This window comes from Hypanus sabinus, unplaced genomic scaffold, assembly GCF_030144855.1.
Source record: "Hypanus sabinus isolate sHypSab1 unplaced genomic scaffold, sHypSab1.hap1 scaffold_418, whole genome shotgun sequence".
Lineage (NCBI taxonomy): Eukaryota > Metazoa > Chordata > Chondrichthyes > Myliobatiformes > Dasyatidae > Hypanus > Hypanus sabinus.
In genome coordinates, this window is record NW_026781297.1 from 53,668 (window position 1) to 69,837 (window position 16,170).

General features: G+C 45.1%; 1 protein-coding gene and 1 long non-coding RNA gene across 2 annotated transcripts; both read right to left on the minus strand.

Moving 5' to 3' along the window:
• Positions 1 to 1,303: 1,303 nt before the first annotated feature.
• On the minus strand, positions 1,304 to 3,369 carry LOC132388819 (uncharacterized). Its single transcript, XR_009510349.1, has 5 exons — positions 3,313 to 3,369; positions 2,849 to 2,913; positions 2,613 to 2,654; positions 1,987 to 2,030; positions 1,304 to 1,630 (listed from the first exon to the last, which is right to left on the minus strand). It is a non-coding gene; the product is annotated as an uncharacterized LOC132388819 (long non-coding RNA).
• Positions 3,370 to 4,315: 946 nt separating this feature from the next.
• LOC132388822 (carcinoembryonic antigen-related cell adhesion molecule 7-like) lies at positions 4,316 to 15,090 on the minus strand. The gene is made up of 4 exons (XM_059961243.1): positions 15,039 to 15,090; positions 14,521 to 14,838; positions 8,443 to 8,730; positions 4,316 to 4,458 (listed from the first exon to the last, which is right to left on the minus strand). Exons 1-4 carry the CDS (start codon positions 15,088 to 15,090, stop codon positions 4,316 to 4,318), a joined length of 801 nt encoding a protein of 266 aa, XP_059817226.1.
• Positions 15,091 to 16,170: the final 1,080 nt, after the last annotated feature.

The following is a 16,170-nucleotide window of genomic DNA, read 5'->3' on the forward strand; positions in this document are numbered from 1 at the left end:
GGGAGACTGATGGAAGAACCACATGAAGTGACCGAATTATGGGATAAATCAACATGCTGCAAATCAGAAGCGACGTCACATTTCTGCCATATAGGCAGATAGAGAAAAGGGGCCGAATCTGTGACTCGGATTGATCATCATTTTCTGAGCCATTTCACGCAGCAATCGGAAGTCAAGTCAGAGTTTCAGCACCGTTTTCTATTTAATTACATTTGTTATTCAGCCATAAAAAAAACAGAGTAATTGCTTCGGCCCTTTCAGCGAACGACAGCAAGCCCGATTCACAGAGGAGATTTAAACGGACGTTGTCTGGATGGCGGAGCATGCCTTAGGAGAATAGCTTGAGTGAACTCGGCCTTTTCTGCTTGGAGAGATGGAGGATGAGGGGTGACCTGATAGAGGTGTTTAAGGTGATGAGAGGCATCGATCGTGTGGATCCTCAGAGGCATTTCCCTCGGATGAAGTTGCTAACACGACTGGTCTAACTTCCTAGTGCTTGGAAGTAGATACAAGGGGGATATGAGAGGTAAGAGTTTCACGCTGAGAGTGATGGGTGTGTGGAATGCCCTCCCAGCAAAGGCGGATAAATGGGTCTTTTATGAGACTCATTTTCATTAAAAAATCTTTTTATTAATTATTATTAAAGATTAACAAAAGGAGATACATTAAGTCAGTATGTCATTATATGCAAGAAAGAATTAAAATAGCAAATAACTGATTAACAAAGCTAAGCAAAATGTCAATAGTAATAAAAGAAAATAACGTGTTAAGAATATATTTTTGAAAGAAAATGAAGGAAAAAAAGAACCCCTCATAATAAAAAAAAACTACTAACTGAAAATCAAACAAACAAACAAAAGAATAACAACAACATTGGGCGCACAACCCCGGAGCTGTACAGCAATACATCTTCCAAAGGAAAAAAATCAATCCGCCAACTTGAATCCACTTAAAAATTTGGAAGGAAGGGTTCTCGGCCCGAGAATGCCCGACTGTTGGCAACGCACCTAAACAAACTCCTCAAAACATTGAGGGGAGTGGTAGGCAGGTGCTCCTCTCACGGGAGCTCCCTCATTCCCGGGGTCTTTCTGCTAGATCTCTCTGCAATAGCCGGGACACCCTTCCCAATATATCTCTTCTTAAAGGGTGCAATTAATGGAATTAAAACCACTTGGCCGCTTGTGCCGCGGCTCCGGCCTCACGCCAAGTGAATAATGAAGCTAATCTGTGGGTTGAGCGTGATGCGCTACGATATTTCATGTTTTTGAACGTAACAAGTAGTCAGAAAACTATCGGACTATGACGTGGGTCAAAACGGTATATAGATTATATCACAGTGTAACGTTGAGAGGACAAATGTCGGCGGCAGAGTGAAGGTGTCAATTATGGGACAAAGGAGTCTGGGCTGAGGTGAGGGAACTAAGCTGCTGTGATACAAACGAGTCAAAACCTTCAGTGATGACTTCGTCGTGAGGATGTGAAACGCAGAAAAGATCTAACGGAGACATGGAGAACAACCATGAAGAAACAATGAAGGACATTCTGAACGGTGGCTTTTCCCTCGATGGTTGTCCTTCTTCTCTGTCAATTCACGGGCCAACCATCCTCTTCTCTTCACCAGTGACGTCATCTGCGGAAACAAAGCACAATTTATGTTGACCACGTCAGCGATCCGAAAGTGCTGCTGCTGGGGAGGATAAATAATAAGTGGTGACTTTTGAATCTGTGTCAAACATCGTGACATTGCAACCTTCAATACAACTAGGAGATTTCATATCGCCACGGTCCCAGGAAATTTGTTCCTTTCAATAACAGTATATCGTTGTACGATGCCGCCCAACTCCAGTCTTGCGCTGTTACTTGTCTCGAAACTGCTAATCACGGGCACAACCGTGGCCCTGCACGGCTCACAGAACTGAAACTAGTGGATACGTTTCCTTTACAAGTAACACTATGTATCGGCAGCCCAATGTCCCGTTCACATACCTCTTCAGATCACTGTAAACAGATCGGTCCTCCAGGACAAGTCCCTGTTAATGAGAGGAAATCAGCATCATTAGCAGATTTTTTTTATTAAAAACATTCTGTGAATGAAGTGAACTGCAAGAATATTGAAGAGTATCTGCGCACATTTAATAAATTATGTCTGAAAGTAACACAAAGCAGACGGACCGTGATGAACAGAGGATCCGAGACAGACAGACATGGTCCCCAAGCGAAAGGGCACGTAATTCCTTGCTTCTCTTCCTTCAAGAAGATCAGAGTGATATTTGCAACTTTCTAGTCCTCAAAAACAATTCCATAGTAATCTTCAGCTTGGCATACCAGTACTATTCCCTCCTCTACCCCTTTAGAGACACGTTTCAGAATGCTGGGGTGCAGTTAATCCAGGTGATTTCTCCACCTTCAGCCCTTCCAGCTTGCCTTGCATCTTCTCCTTATTATAGTGACTGCAACCACTCCGGTGACCTGACACTGTCATACTGATGGTCTGCTCCGCAGTAAAGACTGACACATATTACTTCATGAGTTCATCCGCTGTGTGATTCATCATACTGTGTGAAGTGGGAACAATTACTTCAAAAAAGGACTGACGCAAATAATTCCCTCACCGTGTAAGTGGAGTTTCCATCTTCTACATCGTTCCTTGCGCCCTGGAAAGAGAAATTAAAGATTTATATTGTGACGTTTAACCTTGCGCTCGACAATTGTATTCTGTCTCTCCACGTGTAAACCCGAGTGTATCAATCTTCACATTCATTGCTGCTCGGACGCGACCCATCACATTACTTATCTTCTTATCTTTGAAACAATGACTGAGATCATGAACATAATACAAAGATCCAACCTGTTCATCCCTTGAGAGATTTTCATAAGTTCCCGATGCGTTCACGGTGTTTGTATCCACGGTGCCTGCGGGAACAGTACAGACACGTCACAGCGGTGAAGAGCATCATGGGCCGTTGTTCATACAGCGGATGTCAATCCGGACAGAAAACAAAATGCCAGCGACAGCATGAACTACTTTCCCACAAACGCCAGAAACAGGTAACTCCCTGTATAGACGACCAATAATTTAGGTCAGATACAGAAAGGGAAATACCATACTACCCCTCCAAAGATATTGTAATCCTGAGTTGAAAATGTCTACCTATTTAACTGGACAACCCAACAACCCAAGCAGCATTATTCGTGAACATTTGCTCGGATGAAAACCTGCAGATTCTGTGTACTCGGGACTCCCATATCTAAATGAAATGTTAAGATTTCCAGGAACTCAGTAGTAGAACAATTGAAATGCAGTTCACTCACTCTTCCTTCCGGAATTGACGCTCGTGTCGTACTGGGATTGTGGGGGATCATTGATCCTGAATAAACAGAAACAAAGGTCAAAACATGAATTCGGAAGAAGTGACTTCTTGCACTGATACACCGAATGAGAATGGCTCCTACAGTTCCATCGGATACTCCATGGTTATTCCCTGAATCTGTTCCGGTTATGTGATGTCCGATTCCAGTCCTACTCGATCTTAACAACAGTGAGCATATTGGATTGCACGGCGATGGTGTTCTGGGCCTTCAGATCTCAGTTTTTCAGGGGAAAGTGACACATGTATCACTGAACGCTTCCGCTTTCGGAAAGATGTTCAAATTTCAGGAAAACAACGCCCACGTGAAAGTTTAATGCTGATTCTGTCCCCGGGTCACCCCTGATCTGTGGAATGTTTCCGGACTTGCTGATCAGTTTTAGGAGCTTTTGGGAAATGAGATGTAAAAAAAAAATGGAGAAAGGTGGAGCCGGAGCGGTCCCCGTTTTTTTTTTAATCACCAGGCGAGTGTCGAGAATTGACCAGCTGCAAGTTGATTGTTGTCGACAGGGTAATATTCAGTCACATATGGCAAAGTTACTTCCCTTGGGAGGGGAGTTTAGGACAAGAAAGCACGGGTTTAGGATCGAAGGCCGTACATTTAGAACAGAGGTGCGGAGAAATTACTTTAGACAGACTCTGATAAATCTATGGAATATGTTGCGTCTGTGGAGGTCTTATGGTCTGATATGCGTTACCGCTCACCGAAAGGATGTCAGTGCCTGTTGAACCTCTCCACCCATGCACCGCTCGTGTTCCATTCCTGAGCCTTGCACATGAACCGTCAGCAAGTATTTATGTATTTCCTTCTCCAGCTTGTGTAATTTGCTTCATCCACCTGTCGCATCTCAAACTCGCATTAAAGCTTTTGGTATATCACTTTTGCAAAAAAATAAAAAGAAAAAGAAAACAGAATTCTACCGCACCAATTAAAAGTAAAGGCTATATTAGGAGAAAGCATGCATATACCCGCCGGATTTCCTCGCGATCAACCATCCATTGACTCCGCCGATCAGGCCCATGCCAAGTAAACCAAGTACAATGCCCACGATTGCGCCAGAGCCGAGGGTGCAATTGCCATCTGTTTTTGCTGATAACACACAAGGGAAACATATATATATGTTTATATATCTTACATTCTGAGAACACGTCTTTATCACTGGCAAATTCATTTTCACAACAATTTGACTGAGTCAGTTTAGAGTCGCATATTGTGTCGCAAGGATTATTCCCGGAATGAAAGGGTTAACATGCGAGGAACGTTTAATTGCTCTGGGTGTTTACTCGTTTGAATTTAGAAGGATGGTGGGGGGGGGGGGATATCCCATTGCAAATTTCCGAATGGAACCATAGAAACATAAAACATTACAGCACAGAAAAAGGCCCTTCGGCCCTTCTCGGCTCTGTGGAACCATTTTCCTGCCTAGTCCCACTGACCTGCACCTGCAGCATATCCCTACATACACATCTCATCCATGTACCTGTCCAAGTTTCTCTAGAAGATTAAAATGAACCCTCATTTACCAGTTCACCTGTCAACTCAATCCACACTCCCACTATTCGCTGTGTGAAGAAGCTCATTCTTCCAACTGGTCCAAATCCCCCTGCAAGCTTTGAAAACCCTCCGCACTGTCCACTACACCTCCAATCTTTGTATCATTAGTCAATTTGCTGATCTAATTTACCACATTGTCATCGAGATCATTGATATAGATGACAAATAACAATGGACACAGCACTGATCCCTGTGGCACACCACTAGTCACAGGCCTCCACTCAGAGAAGCAATCCTCCACTACCACTCTCTGGCTTCTGCCATTGAGAAAATATCTAATCCAATTCACTACCTCTCCATGTATACCTAGCGATTGAATCTTTCTAAGTAACCTCCCATGTCAAAGGCATTACTGAAGTCTATGTAGTCAACATCCACAGCCTTCCATTCATCCACTTTCCTGGTAACTTCCTCGAGAAACTCCAATAGATTGGTTTGAACATGACCGACCACGCACAAAGCCATCTTGACTCTCCCTGGTAAGCCCCTGTCTATCGAAATACTTGTAAAGCCTTTCTATTAGTGATCCTTCAATTAATTTACCTGCTACTAACGTCAAACTTACCGGCCTATAATTTCTCGGATAACTTTTAGAGGCTTTTTTTTTAAAACAACGGGACAACAGGAACACCTCACCCGTCGATACCGACATTTTAAATATATCTGCCAGGACCCCTACAATTTCAACACAAGTCTCCATCAAGGTCCGAGGGAATACCCTGTCAGGTTCTGGGGATTTATCTACTCTGATTTGCCTCAAGACAGCGAGTACCTCCTCCTGTTTAATTTGTATAAGTTCCATGTCCTCACTACCTGTTTGCATTATTTCCAACGACTCCATCACAGTTTCCTTAGTAAATAGAGATGTAAAAAAAAAACATTTAAGATCTCCCCCATTTCTTTTGTTTCCGTACATAGCCGACCACTCTGATCATCAAGCCGACCAATTTTTTATAATCCTCAAGCACCTTATTTCCTCGCTGTTGCCTATATATGTTACACATCTCTCTCTTCTTTTTCTTCAGAGTTCCAATATCTCACGAGAACTAAGGTTCCTTATTATTATTCGTTTAGCCTTTAACCCTGACAGGAACATACGAACTCTGCTGTCTCAAAATTTCTCCTTTCCAGACCTCCCACTTACCAACGACATCCTTTCCAGAGAACAACCTGTCCCAATCTTCGCTTTTTAGATCCTTTCTTGCACTTTCAAGCACTGGCACACAGTACTTACTACACTGTGTGTCAGACAGAGTGGTCAGTAGCACTGGGGCTCCACAGGGGACTGTCCTGTCTCCTGTTCTCTTCATCATCTACACCTCGGACATCAACTACTGCACCGAGTCTTGCCATCTTCAGAAGTTTTCTGATGACAGTGCCATAGTTGGATGCATCAGCAAGGGAGACGAGGCTGAGTACAGGGCTGCGGTGGGAAACTTTGTTTCATGGTACGAGCAGAATCATCTGCAGCTTAATGTGAAAAAGACGAAGGAGCTGGCGGTGGACCTGAGGAGGGCTAAGGCACCGGTGACCCCTGTTTCCATCCAAAGGGTCAGTGCGGACATGTTGGAAGGATTACGAGTGCCTGAGGATACAATTTAACAAAAATCTGGACTGGTCAAAGAACACTGAGGCTGTCTACAAGAAGGGTCAGAGTCGTCTCAATTTCCTGAGGAGACTGAGTACCTTTAGCATCTGCTGGAAGATGCTGTGGATGGTTACGAGTCTGTGGTGGCCAGTGCTATCATTTTTGCTGTTGTGTGCTGGGGCAGCAGGCTGAGGGTAGCAGATACCAACAGAATCAACAAACTCATTCGTAGGGCCAGTGATGTTGTGGGGGTGGAACTGGACTCTCTGACGGTGGTGTCTGAAAAGAGGATGCTGTCCAAGTTGCATGCCATCTTGGACAGTGACTCCCATCCACTCCATAATGTACTGGTTAGGTATAGGAGTACATTCAACCAGGGACTCATTCCACCGAGATGTAACACTGAGCGTCATAGGAAGTCATTGCTGCCTGTGGTCATCAAAATTTACAACTCGTCCCTCGGAGTGCTGGAGTTGTAAAGTTTGTTGGAGTTTTTGGAGGGTGTAACAAGGATGTTAGACGAGGGTAAGCCAGAGGATGTTGTATACCTAGATTTTCAGAAGGCATTCGATAATGTGCCACATAGGAGATTAGTGAGTAAAATCAGAGCTCATGGCATTGGGTGCAGGGTTTCAACATGGATAGAAAACTGGTTGGCAGATAGAAAGCAAAGGGTAGCAGTGAATGGGTGTTTCTCGGACTGGCTGGAGGTGACTAGTGGGTTACCACAGGGCTCTGTATTGGGACCACAGCTCTTTACGATTTATGTCAATGATTTAGATGAGGGCATTGAAAACTATATCAGCAAGTTTGCTGACGATACTAAACTGGGTGGCAGTGTGACATGCGAAGAGGACGTTAGGAGAATACAGGGAGACTTGGATAGGCTGGGTGAGTGGGCAGATACTTGGCAGATGTCATTCAATGTGAATAAATGTAAAGTTATCCACTTTGGAAGCAGAAACAAGAGGGCAGAGTATTGTCTGAACGGGGTAGAGTTAGGTAAGGGAGAAATGCAAAGAAACCTAGGAGTTCTAGTTCACTAGTCAATGAACGTGAATGAGCAAGTGCAATAGGCAATGAAGAGGGCAAATGGAATGTTGGCCTTTGTTACAAGGGGAATTGAGTACAAGAGCAAGGATGTCCTTTTTGCATTTGTACAGGGCCCTGGTGAGACCACACCTGGAATATTGTGTACAGTTTTGGTCTCCAGGTTTAAGGAAGGACATTCTGGCAATTGAGGAAGTGCAGCGTAGATTCACTAGGTTGATTCCTGGGATGGCAGGGCTGTCTTACGCAGAGAGATTGGAGAGATTGGGCTTGTCCAAGCTGGAATTGAGGAGATTGAGAGGGGATCTGATTGAAACGTTTAAGATAATTAAAGGATTTGATAGGATTGAGGCAGGAAATATGTTCCAGATGTTGGGAGAGTCCAGTATCAGAGGGCATGGATTGAGAATAAGAGGTCAGTTATTTAAAACAGAGTTGAGGAAGAGCTTCTTCTCCCAGAGAGTTGTGGAGGTGTGGAATGCACTGCCTCGGAAGACGGTGGAGGCCAATTCTCTGGATGCTTTCAAGAAGGAGCTAGATAGATATCTGATGGATAGGGGAATCAAGGGAAATGGGGACAAGGCAGGGACTGGGTATTGATAGTGAATGATCAGCCATGATCTCAGAATGGCGGTGCAGACTTGAGGGGCCGAATGGTCTACTTCTGCACCTATTGTCTATTGTCTATTGAGTGTCAGCCACTTTGAGCCAATAAGCTGGATCTGGACTTATTTCCACTTGGCATTTGAACGTCAGGTTTGACACTATATTTGAAACAACTGGACGCTCCGGTACAATTCTGACCTTCTCCGGCCTATCTACAAAATGAGAATACCTGTCGAGTAGAGTAAAATCCGATACAAATGATGGCTGCTGGTTACCTGTGTACTTGCAGTAAACCTCCACGTAGGTCTCTCCAGCGCTACTGCTGAAAGAGTTGCGGGCGATGCACTTGTACGTCCCGACGTCGTTTCTGTTCACTCTGATTATAGTCAGTTTCGCCCTGTCGGGAGATGTAAATATTCTAACGTTTTCCTGGATGGGTTGGTTGTCCTTGAACCATGTCCGTGTCTGAACAGAGCCCGACGCGACACATCTCAGTGCGACGGTATCGAGGTTTTCCAGGGGAGTGGAATTATTGGTCACCACGGCAACCCTAGTCACTGGCCCTGTAAATACAATTAAATTTCGAATGGAGTTACTCTTGGTTTCAGCGACATCATGTTCATAACATTTGGTTCGCCAACTCACGATCCCCGCCTCTGTCGCCATTCCTGTCTCTGATCCCCACGTGTTTCGATTTCAGATCAGATCGCGGACTGAATGAAACTCCGGCGGAGTTTCTAGCTTTACTGCTGTTTCTTAGTAACTTGGCTTTACTTTAATTGTCTTCTCGAATAAATGAGAATAAGCTGGTTTCCCCGTATACTCTGTCTTTTTACATCTTATTGCACCTACAAAATTCGTCCTATAATACTGTCGGCAACACTGAATCAAGGTTATAGCCGGGTGTTTGATGTCCAAGGATACATATTGTATCGAAAGGACCGGCAGGAGGACAAGCGGGTCGGGGTTGATGTGTTGGTGAAAAATGAAGTTAAATTATTAGAAAGAGGTGAAAGTGGGTGGGAATGTATTAAACCAATGTGGAACAGCGAGGGTAAAATGTCCCTAATGGGAATTGCACGGAGACCGCCAGACAGACCAATGATGCGTCCTAAAACAACAACGTGTGATAGAAAATGCATGTCAAGTGGGCAATGTTACAATAAGTAAGGAGGGACTTCAATAGGAAGATAGATTGGGAAAATCAGGTTGGTACTGGATTCCAGCTGGGTGATCTTGTAGAGTCCCTGCGAGCTGGTGTTTCAGGGCAGCTGGTGGTTGAGCCCAGTAGAGGATCATCTATTATCTACTATTATCTATTCTGGATTTGGTGTTGAGCAAAGATACAGAATTGAACAGAGACCTTTAGGGAAAAGAAAACAAAGAACTTCGGGAAAGTGTTTATAACGTGATCGAATTCACATTGAAATTTGTGAAGGAGAAGCTGAAGTCTTATGTGTCAGTATCACAATGGGGTCAATCGAATTACAGACCCGTGGGACGGGAGTTGGCCAGAACTGTTGGGAAAAGAGACGATCATTAAGGATGAGGTCTCAGGGTACTTGGGGGCAGATGATAAAATAGGCTGCAGTCAGCATGCTTCCCTCAGGGGGAAATCTTGCCTGACAAATCTGCTGGAATCGTTTGAAGAAATAACAGGCAGGATAGACAAAGGATAACCGGTCGATGTTGTGTTCGGGAATTTTCAGAAGGCCAGGACAAGGTGCCATCCATGATACGAAGGCAGGAGGTGTTGAGGATAATGAGGTGGGTTTTCAAAGCTTGTAGGGAGATTTATGCCGGTTAGAAGAATGGCCTGAACGTTGGCAGATGGAGTTTAATGCTGAGAAGTGTGAGGTTCTACATCAGGGGTGTCAAACTCATTTTAGGTCACGGGCCGGATTGGGCAAAATGCAGCTTCATGCGGGCCGGATCAGTCGGGCGCGGGCGAACGCAGCTTTCATTGCCTCCGTTTTTTCAGCCTGTTCTCATGTGTCTCAGTCTCTGCTGTAACTACAAAGTGTTTCACTTCACAAATTCCGTTTCTTATGAAGAAGACTGCTGAGCAAGCAGTCTTTTTTATGATTGGTACTAACTTACAATCATAGGCTTCATATCGCCGGGCTATTAATAATTAAAATTATAGATCTATCTAAAATGATCTCGCGGGCCGGATATAATTGTACGCCGGGCCGGATATGGCCCGCGGGCCTTGGGTTTGACACCTATGTTGTACATTTTGTCAGGAATAATCCAAATGGAACATACAGGGTAAATGGTAGGGCATTGAGGAATGCAGAGGAACAGAGAGATCTAGGAATAACACTGCATAGTTCCCTGAAGGTGGAGTCTCATGTAGATAGGGTGGTGAAGAAGGCTTTTGGAACGCTGGCCTTTATAAATCAGAGCATTGAGTACAGAAGTTGGGATGTAATGTTAAAATTGTACAAGGCATTGGTAAGGCCAAATTTGCAATATTGTGTACAGTTCTGGTCACCGAATTATCGGAAAGATATCAATAAATTAGAGAGAGAGTGCAGAGACGATTTACTAGGATGTTACCTGGGTTTCAGCACTTAAGTTACAGAGAAAGGTTGAACAAGTTAGGTCTCTATTCATTGGAGCGTAGAAGGTTGGGAGGGGGGATTTGATCGAGGTATTTAAAATTTTGAGACGGATAGATAGAGTTGACGTGAATAGGCTGTTTCCATTGAGAGTAGGGGAGATTCAAACGAGAGGACATGATTTGAGAGTTAGGGGGCAGATGTTTAAGGGAAACACGAGGGGGTATTTCTTTACTCAGAGAGTGATAGCTGTGTGGAATGAGCTTCCTGTAGAAGTAGTAGAGGCCAGTTCAGTTGTGTCATTTAAGGTAAAATTGGATAGGTATATGGACAGGAAAGGAGTGGAGGGCTATGGGCTGAGTGCGGGAAGGTGGGACGAGGTGAGATTAAGAGTTCGGCACGGACTAGGAGGGCCGGAATGTCCTGTTTCTGTGCTGTGATTGTTATATGGTTATGTGGTTAGATGGTTTTATAAGTGAGGCTGTTTTACAAGCTTAGAGTTAATGGTATTACATGGAAGATTCAGCAAGATAAAGTAGTGGCAGGTTGGCGAAAGCCAAAGCGTGAGCTTTCTCTACCTGTCTGCCAGTGACCAGTGGTGTTCCCTGGTGGTCCGTGTTGGGGCCGATTATTTTCCTGTCACATGTCAATGATTTGGACGATGGAATTGATTGCACTCTTGTAAAGTTTGCAGACGACATGAACACACGTGGAGGGGCGTTTCGCATTGAGGATTTAGAGAGGCAGGTGTCGTAGAACGGTCATGCACTTTGTTTGAATAAATGGGAGATAAGACAGTGGAGGGAAAACACAGAGTATTGAAGTGCATTGCGACTTGGGAGTCCTTGTGAAAGATCCAGTGAAGGTTAATGTTCATGTTGATTTTCTGCTCAGGAAGGCAAATGCAATGTCAGCATTCATTTCAAGTGGACGAGATTATAAAAGCAACGATGTCATCTTTCAATTTTTAATCACCAATGCGGTATCACCCTGAGTACTGTGAGCAGATTTATCCCATTTTTCTTGGAAATTCACTCATATGAGTCTATCATTGAATGATTTTCGTATAAAGAGCATTTGATGGCTTTGCGTCTGTTTTCACTGGAAATCAGAAGAAAGAGGGGCGACCTGATAGAAAACTATCGAGAGGGGAGAGGCCTTGTTGGAGTGTACGTGGAGAGGACTATGGCCTCAGACTAACCATCCTCCAAACTTCTAAAAAACAACACAGAGTGCATGTGGACAGGATGCTTCCTATAGTGGGGGAGTCTAGGACCAGAGGACACAGATAGAGTGGATTTGGAGAGGATGTTTCCTATAGTGGGGGAGTCTAGGACCAGAGGACACTGATAGAGTGGATGTGGGGAGGATGTTTCCTGTATTGGGGGAGTCTAGGACCAGAGGACACAGATAGAGTGGATGTGGAGAGGATGTTTCCTGTAGTGGGGGTCTCTAGGACCAGAGGACACTGATAGAGTGGATGTGGGGAGGATGTTTCCTGTAGCGGGGGAGTCTAGGACCAGAGGACACAGATCGAGTGGATGTGGAGAGGATGTTTCCTGTACCTGGAGAGTCTAGGACCAGTGGACACAGATAGAGTGGATGTGGAGAGGATGTTTCCTATTAGGAGGGGGGTGTAGGACTAGACGACACAGATAGAGTGGATGTGAAGAGGATGCTTCCTATCGTGGATGAATATATACTATAGTTTCCTATAGAGAGGGTGATTCCTGTGGTAGGAGAGTCAACGTGAAGATGACACAGCTAAGAATAGAGAAACCTCATTTCAGAACGGAGCTGAAAGGGTATTTCTTCAGAGGATTTAGTAAATCCGTGGAATTGTTTGCCACAAGCAGGGGTGGAGACCATGTCTTTATGTATATTTAACGCAGAGGTTGATAGATTTTCTATTGGTCAGGGCATCAAGGAATACGGGGAGAAGGCGATGTTAACATTCATTTCACGTGGACAAGATTGTCAAAGCAACAATGTGACCTTTCAACTGTTTAAGCACCAGTGAGGCCTCACCTGGAGTATTGTGCGCAGATTTGGGGCACTGTTCCTGGAAAGGATGTGTTGAAACTGCAGGGCTTCAAAGGAAGTTCACTCACATGAGTCTATTGTTTTCATATGACGAACATTTGATGCTTTGGGTCTGTATTCACTGGAATTCAGAAGAATGAGGGGTGACCTGATAGACAGTTTCCTTCCTCTCAACTCTTCTGGCTTCTAGTGAATACAGGCTCAGATACATTAAAGGCTCATATTATGACAAGTCTTTCAATCCTGGAATCATTTTCGTGAATACCCTTTGAACCCTGTCCAATTTCAGCTCATCCATTCTCGGGTAAGGGGCCAAAAACTGCTCACAATACTCCAATTGAGGCCTCACCAGAGCTTTATAAACTTTCGATATTATATGGTGACTTTTATATTCTGGTCTTCTTGAAATGAATGCTAACGTCGCATTTCCCTTCCTCACAACAAACTCAACCTCTAATTTAACCTTTAGACAATCCTACACAAAGCACCGAAAAGTCCCTTTCCACGTAATTATTTTTGTTGTTTTTTCTCCATTTAAAGTATAATAAGTGTTTGACACATGGGCTAATACAGTGATACTGGCGGTAAACGTTCAGTTGATGTGCTGCTCACGGTTATCCTAACGTTACAGCTATCTGTTTTGTTTTATTTAACCGCGAATAAGAAGCATGTCCAACTCTTGCCGTGCACTCCAAACTAACTGTGTCATTGTGTTCCACCGAGTCAGCGTCATTCGACGTGGTGTTGGGCCTGGATACGGCTTCTGTAAAAATACCACAGATCATGGAATGATGGCTCCAAGGAGATATATTCTGCTTAAAGCAAAATACTGCAGACGCACAGATCAGAGATAAAACTACAGAATGCTGTCACTATTCTGTTCGTCTCACTACAGGAAGAATGTGGAAGCCATAGAAAGGGTGCAGAGGAGATTTACAATGTTGTTGCCTGGATTGGGAAGCATGGCTAATGAAAACAGGTTCAGTGAACTCGGCCTTTTCTCCTTGGAGGGACGGAGCATGAGAGGTGACCTGATAGAGGTGTACAAGATGATGAGAAGTATTGAGTGTGTGGATAGTCAGAGGCATTTTGCCAGGGCTGAAATAGTTGCCATAGCAGGACACAGTTTTAAGGCGCCGGGCAGTAGGTACAGAGGGGATATAAGGGGTATGTCTTTTAGGCAGAGGGTGGTGAGTGCGTGGAATGGGCTGACGGCAACGGTGGTGGAGGCGGATACGATAGGGGCTTTAAAGAAAAATGTGGAGCTTAGAAAAATGGAGGTTACATGTAAGCCTAGTAAATTCTACGGCAGGGAGATGTTCGGCGCAGACTTGTGGGCCGAAGGGCCTGTATTGTGCTGTGGGTTTTCTATGTTTCCATAATGTCATAGACATGTGGGCGGCACTGGGGAGGGGAACATCGTTAAACATTCCGCTGGATGATTTAGAACTAATCATTTCCAGCTGTCTTGTGAAACAGTCGTTTTCAACAATAGAGTAAAATACAGCACAAATGATTACTTGATGGCCTTGAAGACGGAACTGACATCCGGCACAGACAAATGCGAGCAGCCTGCAGACAGAAACGGCGATACACAGCCACGCACAACAGTGAGAAATGAACAGTCCGAGAGCAGGTTCACTGGAGTGAGGTTCTACGACCACCGTCAAGGTTGTATTGTATTCTCTCACCACAGGAGTAAAATGTAAGTTTTAGTCGGAGATCGCATGAGTCTGTCTCACTTACCAATGACACGCAGAGTGACGGTCGCTGAGGTCATGGAGCCACTAGTTGGAACCATATTCACACGGTATTCCCCACTGTCCGACATGCTCACCGACTTCAGCAGAAGCGACCCGTTGGAGATGAATATCTTGGCTCGCGGCTTGTAGGAATTATCAACAAACTCGGTCTGACCGATCCACTGGGCGATTGTTATCCCATTAAAATTCCAGCTTCCACTGCTGACGTTGGACGACGGCCGGACTGAAAAAAGAGCCTCACCCCCAGCGGTGACATTTATCTGGCTGTGCTCAACGGTAATAGTAAACTGCTGGGACTCACCTGAGAAAGAGAAAATCATATGAGGGAAAAGCGACAGACGCGGATAGACTTGGGAACTGCACTTAACTCAATCTGTACAGATACCCGGGATCTGTTCTCAGCTCAGTGAGGTCGACCCTTATAACCTGGTCTTCATGCCTCCTACCACCCGCCACTCTGATGGTTATCCGCCACTGAGGGTTTGTAAGAGTGACCCTCACCCGCCGTTATGTGGAGACAGAGAACGAGAGCTGCGAAGGCAAGTCCCGACATCCCGAGAGAGCAGCGCCGATCTCTGTTACACTCGGAGACTGAGCCGCACTTCCTGGTTTGCGGGTCAGATATCTGGATTCTGACATCACAAGCGGCAGCGCTGATTGGATCAGAGAGTCTGTACTTTGCTCGAATCTACATCAAATCCTGTGTGTTGTTCTGCAACTATCTGCTGCTGTGTGGAATCCGATAATGGTCTCAAAGAGAGTTTCTCTCACCCACCGACATGAAGAGAAAGAGAGAGAGTAAAGTGAACGTCATCCACGCGATCCCGAGAGAGCGGCGCCTGTCTCTGTTACATTCGGAGAGTGAGCCTCATTTCCTGGTCTCCATGAGAGATCCCGAGAGCCCGTTATCTGAAAAGCCGGAGCTGACTGGAGCGCAGAGCGAGAGGGCGGAGAATGAACGAACCTAAAACGCTGGAGAAGCAGAAGGCTATTCGGCCCTCGATACTCTGGTGTCGCCCTCCACCGGATCACGTGGCATTTTCCTCAAAACTGCTTCCCTCCGGGATAGGTAGACTGGCTGAGTGTTGGCGCCGCAATAATCTTGCAGACGGGGACAGCAAGACCAAGGATGTGACTGTGAACGCCGCGAAGGAGAAGTCGGGAGATCACACACCAGTCCTCATTGAAGGGTCGGCGGTGGTGAGGGTGTGTAGGTTTAAGCTCCTTCTGAGAGAATCTCTGCTTGGCCTCACATAGTTATACATTCACAAAGAAAGGCACGTCAGCGGCTGTATTCCATTAGGTGATAGAAACATAGAAACGGAGAAAACCTACAGCACAATTAAGGCCCTTCGGCCCACAAAGCTTGAAGAGATTTGGTATGGGTATGTCACCAAAAACTAGGAAATGTTCGCACATGTAAGGCGGAGAGTATTCTGGCTGTTTCCTTCACCGTCTGGTGTGCAGGCTGCAATGCACAGGATCGACACAGATTGCAGAGGGTTGTGTACAACAATCACATTCAGCACAGTGCAAGCCTCTTCCTACTCGAGAAAATCTTCAAAAGGTGGTTCCTCAGGAATACCAGGTTCATAATTAAAGGCGATCACCGGCAGGTATATGCTCTTGTCTC